This window comes from Nicotiana attenuata, unplaced genomic scaffold (assembly GCF_001879085.1).
Source record: "Nicotiana attenuata strain UT unplaced genomic scaffold, NIATTr2, whole genome shotgun sequence".
Taxonomy (NCBI): Eukaryota; Viridiplantae; Streptophyta; class Magnoliopsida; order Solanales; family Solanaceae; genus Nicotiana; species Nicotiana attenuata.
In genome coordinates, this window is record NW_017671392.1 from 1,737 (window position 1) to 10,007 (window position 8,271).

The window sequence follows — 8,271 nt, forward strand, 5'->3', positions numbered from 1 at the left end:
TTTAGCATCTAATGCAACAGGCAATTAGATTCTGGATCAGATAAGGGGACATTTTCTTGCTCTTCTGCTATTTCAGGTCATGATGATTCTTTATGTGATTCTTCTATCTTGAAGAATATTGGTCAAGGAGATTCTGGTGTAGGAACTGGTCATACTTCCGATCCAGTGCCACCATTGCCTGCAATTTCATCGGTTTCACAGTATAACACTCCTCCCACTGCACCTAAGCCAGGTAGAGGACGAGGACGCAAGCCTCAAACTGGAAGTGAGCCACCACGGCGCAGGGGGAAGAGACAGGATTTGATCACCACAACTGTTACTGAGGGGTTAGGTGCTCAGGATCCAAGATCAATTGAACCCCCACAAAAGAGAACCAGGTTATCCGTTGGGAGGAAGCCCACTACAAGAAGCAGGCGTGAGAATGAAGCTCAACAAGTAGTTGTAGACCAGTCGGTTGTATCTCAAAGGACTCCAGATTTTTCTGGTGGACAAATCCCTAAAGATATGGTCCGTAGTGAAGTTGATCCACAGAACAATGCTATCAACAGAGATGCATCTCAATCCCATGCTATTCTGGTTCCTGGTCAGGTGGGTGATAATGTAAACCCGGATACTGCTACTGCTGAAAAGGTTCTCAATGATGCTCAGAGAAAGGCAGCTGTGGTCCAATCTGTTGCACCTCAAAGTTGCTCTGGTCCTCCTATTGAGCTGCAGATTAACATGGTCAACTCTGGCGATTCTCCTGCTCAGGTTGGTGTATCTGCTGAAGAGGAGGTTTATACTGCTAATGTGAATTTTGAAACTGCTATGACTAAAAAGGTTCTCCAGGAAGTGCTGGAACAAACAGCAATTGTCCAGTCAGAAGCATCTCAAATGACTCCAGATCCTAGTGCAAGGCCAATCCCTCAAGCTATGGTGCGTTCTGAAGTTAAGCTACATAGCAATGCTATCAAATCCGACGCATCACAATCCAGTGGTCATGTTGCAGAACGGGTAGATACTGTTAATATAAGCTGTGGAGCTGATCCAACTAAGGAGGTTCTCAGTGAGGATCAACAAATAATGGAAGTTCAGTCAGCTGCATCTCAGACGCCTTCAGTTCTCTCTGTTGGGAAACTCCTTGAAGATATATTGTGTAATGAAGTTCAGCCACAGTCTGATGCTATCCAAACAGATCCATCGCAATCCCATGTTACTCTTTCTTCTGCAGGGGTGGACAATCTCAAGGAAAAAGAAAATGCTATGACTAGAGAGGTCCCCTTGGTAACTCCCCTATCAGAGACCAAAGAAGAGGGATATTCGAGAAGTAAATATGACAGCCATCCAAATTTACCTGTATCTTCTTGTGATGAGTTGGCTGTATCAACTTCAGGATCAATGGCTCAGGTTAGTGATTGTCTGGTTGAGGAGAGTGAAGGTGATTCTAAGGGTGAAGGTGCTGAAAAGAGTGAAACTAATTCTAAAGGTGAAGATGGTAAGATTGAGGCTATGAATGACAAATGTGAGAGTGATGGCAAGAATGAAAATGATGAAAAGGAAGCTGGGAGACGCATGAAGGCTGGTGAATCACAGGCATCATCTCTATGTTATGTCGAACCTACATTAGTTCAAATCCATGTAAGCGATTGCACGAATGCTGCTCTACTCGATAAGGGGGATTCATGCAAAAATTCACTGGCAGGTAAGAGTGGGGCAAACATGGCTGCAGAAAAAGATGTTGACCAGCTACAGTCGGAGGATCTTTCTCATGATAAATCATTTGTTAGTAAAACTGAGGTAGCCAGCATTGAGAGTCGTGCTGGTGGTGGACTCGCAAAAGAACAGGAGACAGGAGACACCATAGAGGAGGAGACTGTTGTTTCACCTGCAGTGGGGGCTGACAGTCAAAATATGAAGGGAATCACATCATTTGCATCTCCATCTACCAAGACAGAATATGAAGAGATAACTAAAGATTTAAGTAGGGTGGAGGAAGAAAAATCTTCGACTCTAGAAACTTTTGAGAAGCAATCTAATGTTGCAGACTCCCTTGCAGAAAAATGTGAGAGCGATCTTGCAGCACAAGATCCAGATATGGAAGATTCAGATGTAAGTGAAGTTGCACCAAGCCCTAGAAATGAGTCCCGATCCAGTTTAACTGGTGGCACATCACAAAGGGAACCTGAACAACAAGCAATTGCTGAAGCAAACTTGCACCCAGGTATTTGTAGCAAGGACTATTCTTTATCTAGTTCGGATAATCAATCTGATAAGGAGTTTGAAAGACAAAAGCAAATTTATTCCAGTATACCTTGTGAATCTGATATGACACCTGTTGATAATTTTGTAGAGACTTTTCGAAACACAGAATCTGGTGCTCGGGAGGAATCCCTTTCACTTCGGATTGCTTCAAATCCTGAAGCTGTTGAGGCTCCAAAAGAAACGTTTTGCAGCAACCATGACACGAATTGTGTAGCTGAATTACAGGGTAACATGAGTTCTGATGTAAATGAAGATCTTTCTAATTCTGAAGCTAATGTGTCTCCACTATGTCCAGCTGTTGGGTCATCTGAAAATCGCCCAGAATTAAAACAGGTTATGGTGGAAGACATGCGAACTAAAATTTGTGAGGAGTCTGCTTCACATGAAGTTGATGATATTGTACCGCCTCAAACAGAAAAGGCTGGCGTTCAGTGCCGTGATGATTTGTCTGTTGAGACAAATGAGGGCAGAAGATCTGAAGATAATGTAGATGTTTTAAATGGTGAACTAAAAAAACCTCTATCCAGCACAATTGCTGGAACATCTGAAAAGGTAGCAGATCTGCAGTTAGTTGCTGAGGAAAACACAGTAAGGATAAATGATGGTTCAATAGATTCAGGTCAGGTGGCAGAAAAGTCCGAGGATATATCAATCCAAGATCTTACTATTGAAGGTCAAGAGACCAAGGGAAGTGATGCTGCTGAAGATACCTCAACATCAAATTCTACATTTGGTGAACCTCAACACAGTGCTGGCACATCTAAAAATGAAGTGGTATTTCAATTTTCTGCCTTAGAAAATATAGAAAAGATGTATAGCGAGTCAGTGGCATCGGGTGAGGTAACAGCTCCCAAACCTCTGATAAAAAAGTCTCAGAGTTTGCATGTCCAAGACCTGGTGGACAAAGGATTTGATGCCACTGGAGATGTTTCAAAATCTAAATCTGGACTAAATGAAGCTCAACCTGGTGGAACATCTCAAATAGGGGTAAAGTTACAGTTGGTTGCGGGAGAGAACTCAGAGACGAGGAATAAGGAGGATGGTTTACCTGATGCTACAGCTGTTAAGCCCCCACCGTGTAACTCTGAGAATTTGGGTATCCAAGATCCTGCACATCAAGAACCCGAGAACCAACGATCTGATACAACTGAAGAGTTTTCAACATTAAATGTTGAACTTAATGAATCTCAACCAGAAGCAGCAGATGGAACTTCTGAAATAGTGGTGGAGTCTAATTCGGTTTCCAAACAAGACATGGAAATTCCTGAGGAGATTGCTACCGTGGATGTTACAGCTGAGAATGCTGCAGTAGGGAAGTCTAAAATTTTACCCTTGATAGATGTTGCTGTTGAAGGAAAAGGGAATAAAGAATCTGATGTAATAGATGAGATTTCCAATTCTGAACTCAGTGAACCTAAATCCAGTCAATCCACAGTTAATGTGGAAACACATTTAATTTGTGATGAGTCGGGAATGACTGACAAGGAGGTGGCTCCACTTGAAGTTGAAGTAGTTGAAACTCCATGCAGAGATTTTCCTGGTTGTTCTGGCAGAGACTTGGAAGTTGAAGGACAAGAAGAAAAGAAGTCTACTGCAAGTAAAAATGTTTCTAACCCTGAGAGTAAAGAGCCTAAAGGCAGTCCAGGTGCTAGAGCCGCTGATAATGGGGCAGAATCACAATTGGTCGCTCAGAGGAACTCCGAGACAGCTCTGAGCAAGGAGGTCTTTTCAGGTATAGTGAGCTCAAATCTGAAGTTGCAGCACCGAATTCTGCTAGTAGCACTTTCAAATTCTTTCTCTTCCGTATTAATAGTTTCTCTTCCTGCTTCAGGCAAAGATGAGAACTCCAGTATCAAGCAAGGTGGAGATGAAGACGTGTCAACTGCAACAGAGTATGATGATGAAGAATTCTCATCTGCTACAGGGGCTGGTGATGATAAAACTGTGTCCACTGCAGTTACTGATGCTTGATCTGGCATTTCTCCTGTATTGCAGGTAATGTGTTGTTCTTGCTTTAACAATGTTTCAGAACTTGGATACTTTGACCATGTGTTCCTGTTTTTGTTTTATTATATACATTGTTATTCGATTGAGGGCAGATAGCTATTCTTTTTATTGCTGTTATTGATTACTACCTGCTTGGATTACTTATTATGTACAAATTACAAAAGGGCTGTATTAAATGTTCATAATATCCATTTACTATGTCCTTGCTTTACTAATTCTCACATATTGCAAATTCCTTACTATAAGTTCCTTTTCTTTATGGTTTACTGTATGGAAACAGTTTATAGGCTGAATCACCTCTTAGGCAGAATAATGTCATCTGTTTTCCAATCGTCATTCCTTTCTTGTCTCATTTGCCTTTGCTATGTAGGATTTCTATATTACCTCGAGGGTTCTGCTTTGCTTGTCTGTTTCTAATGCTTGGACTGTTTTACAAATCTTGCATCTGCAGCAGAAATAGTCATGCAAGTGGTTTTTACCAAGTTCAGAACAGCAATGGATAGTGCTTTAAAATGTTTTGTCATTGTTGGGATCTTATGCCACTAATTTCAGGCGGAGTGGAATTAAGTTCCTTAGGCTTTCTGCAGCTAATCTTTTCTTTAAAATGGTTTTTGCCTCTTTTTATCCCTCTGGGGATATCTGATAAAAATGTTTTACCTCCTTTGTTTTCGTGATCATTTACCCAGGAGTGCAGCAGTGACACATTTCCACTTTGCTCCATTTTGCGACTCTGATCACAACCATATGATTGGAAGTGGAGGTAGCACTAGGCTACCACTCCCCTGTCCCTTACGTCGTTTACCATTTTAAACCTTTGTCGAGCTCTTAGTTATTTCTATTTTGATTTATTTATTTATTTCGTATGTGTGCAGGCAGGCAGTAAAGGTGGATTTTTGCTTCTTATTTAAAATGCATATGAAAAGGTTACGTCTTGACAATCTTGGGAGGATAGGGATTGATATAAACTAGCAACAGTTCCTCGAGGATTTCCAGTTCTTCATGCGGATCTCCCGACGTAAGTTGTGGCAATTCTGTCATGATTATAACTCTTCCGTATTTTTTTCATCTACTTTTTCTTTTTGCTCAAGTCAGATAGAAAAGATTCCGGTGGGGTAAGCCTATTATTCTGGTTTCATGAACTTCCATCACTCCTACATACTGTGAGGACGGTTAGGGAGAGGGTTGCATAGTCTCTTTATCCGTTTGATGGAGGATTTTCATAAGATGTTTTCAATTGGGCAAGGTTTAGGGGTGGGCTTGTTTCTTGTTTAAAATGTGCATTCATCTTCGTTGTCAACGAGAAACTAAGTACCTTTTCGCTGTAACAGGTGATGGATGAACAGGACTGGCATTGCTGGAATCTGCATCTTCAAAGCGGATGATTCAGGTCAAAGGTTAAAGTTAAGATAGTATGTGAACTGGTAGTGTGTACTCCCTATTTGCTGTAAATTATATATGTAGTTATTAGCTCATTTCTCCCTCCCTCTTTCCCCGGGGTGTATGCGATATAACCTGGTCCAAAATCTCTGGCAGCTCGCAGCTGTATCAATATTATTTCGGCTATAGTCAGAAGCTCCTCTTTCTGGCCAAGTTTCTCTCTCTCACATGCCATTTACTTTAGGATTGCACCTGAATTATCCATAGTCGTCTGCTTACCTACTTATCAATTTGTTTTTCCGCTTTCTATGTCACGCTTCAACTTTCCGGTATTCCAAGAGTCTTTTTTCTAAATGGATTGAAAGAATATCTGCATACGAAAAACCTTCTTCCTCCTTTTAATTTGGATCACTAGTGTCTTTTAATTTTTTAAAATGATCGAGCCAAGTTTAGTTGGTTTTAGAATAACTATATTAAAATAAGGATTTGAAGTTGGAATTGTTGAAACAGTGGTTTTAAAGAAAAAGTTGTTTGGAGTTGTATTTCAAGTGAAGTTTATCCAATCTTCTATTTAAAAATAAATCTTCACTTTCCACTATATTTTTCCAAATATCATACACTTGTTTTCTCTTTTCAACTACCATAAAAAGGAAATACCCGAGTGAAATTTCATTTCTTGTTACAGCTTGTTTGGATGATTGTTATATATCATTTTATGATGTATGTATCATATTGTATTGCATCATTTTGATGTATATAATGTTTGGATAACTTGTATTGTTTGTCGTCATTTCATGATAGTCATGTAGCAACAATATGAAGAACTTACATATTATAAAGAAAAAGTAAGGTACGAGACACTATTATTATACGAAAAGGTAGGGTAAATGATAAAGTAGAATTATTTAATAATAAAAAGGATAGATGAGAGAGAAAAATAAGGTAACGGTGCGACCACACCAAATTGTTCGTTTGTGACACTTTTTGTCGTTACGTAGTGACGATTTAACGATACGATACAAAAAAATGTAAGGAACAATCAAAACAAATATTGTATTTAAAGTAATAATATGATACACACAACATGTAACAATCATCCAAGCAAGCTATGGGTATGAGTTCGCCACAACTCATTCAGTCAAAATACTCTGGATTGAAGTAATTAATAGGATTGTTGAATCATCAAAACTACTTCGATATATCTTTTCTGATGGTCGCTTGCTTAGTTTTAGTATACATGCTTAGAGCTCACTTCTTCACCTGTACGACTCTTACTAGTTGAATAGAGAAGGAATATATATATATATATATATATATATATATATATATATATATATATATATATATATATATATATATATGCAATGAGTTCTATTGCAATGGTACAAGATATAGGCTTAATAAATAATAGGAAGAGATACACAATAAAGTTGATATTTACGTGTGTTTAGCGACTTTAAGTGCATTTAGCGGCGATTTAAGTGTACTTAGCTGCGGTTTAAGTTTGTTTAATCGCGGTTTATGTATATTTAGCGGCAATTTACATGTATTTAGCGGAGGGGAGCCTACCAGTTACGCCATGTGACCAGGTCACGGGTTCGAACTGTGGAAACAGCCTCTTGCAGAAATGCAGGATAAGGCTGCTTACAACAGATCCTTGTGGACCGGCCCCCCCGGACCTCGCGCATAGCGGAAGCTTAGTGCGCCGGGCTCCCTTTAGTTTACATGTATTTAGCGCAGTTTAGCTGCAGTTTACATGTGTTTAATGGCAATAAACAAATAAATAAAACTGAAACAATAGCTTCGCAGTATTATTTATTGAACTAGTGAATTTTTCCGCGCTTCGCGCGATTTTAATTGGACTTAGATAATATCTTTTGAATTTACTTGAGATAAAATAGATAGTTTTATCTATAAGCATATATAAAATTGATTTATCACAAATAGTAATTTTTTTTTATCATCACGAACAATTTAGTTAATCTAACGCACGTTGTGTTATTGTAAACTACACTGTGTTAAAACAGAAATAATAAAACTATTAGAAGAAACAGAAAATTTGTAAACGATAAGAAATATTCTGAGTCCACTTCACAAAGCAAAATATTTTACTTTAATTATAGAATTAAGAAAATAACGTAAATGACTATTACGAATATCATAAGAGTACTAATTTCTTGAAACTTATTTTCAATTTGAGAAATCAAAGAGATAATTAATTAAGGAATACACCACAATTTTACATTAAACTATCTCATTGCATGTGAGAGATGCTTATTTGTTACTTGAGGTGAAAATAACACCAATTTATTCTCAACTGCTTCGCCCACTGCATCGACAAAGTTTTGCATAATTTGTTACACCTGCAACAAAACCTCATCTTTAACACAAGTTGGGTAAAATATTAATATTTCAGATGAATCCTAATCAAAAAATTATATTGATTAATAGTAATATGTAGAAAAAAAAAGTGGAGATAATAAAGTCTTTTTTTCTGAGATAGTGTCATCTAAACAATTGAAAGAAAAGATGGAAACAAAAAAGCACTTCTAAGAATATATCCACTTTTCTCACAATAGCTACATCAAAATGTTCTTTAAATTGGAAAATATGATCTCCCAATTCTGCAGATCTATCACAAAAGGA

The 8,271-nt window shown here is 38.4% G+C and overlaps 1 protein-coding gene across 1 annotated transcript; it reads left to right on the plus strand.

Annotated features, from left to right (window-relative positions):
• Positions 1 to 28: 28 nt before the first annotated feature.
• Positions 29 to 5,882, plus strand: LOC109208009. Its single transcript, XM_019371008.1, has 6 exons — positions 29 to 2,200; positions 2,330 to 2,467; positions 2,537 to 3,973; positions 4,073 to 4,236; positions 5,121 to 5,263; positions 5,577 to 5,882. The coding sequence occupies exons 1-4, from the start codon at positions 505 to 507 to the stop codon at positions 4,210 to 4,212; spliced, it is 3,411 nt and encodes a 1,136-aa protein (XP_019226553.1). The 5' UTR covers positions 29 to 504; the 3' UTR covers positions 4,213 to 4,236; positions 5,121 to 5,263; positions 5,577 to 5,882.
• The last annotated feature ends 2,389 nt before the right edge of the window (positions 5,883 to 8,271 follow it).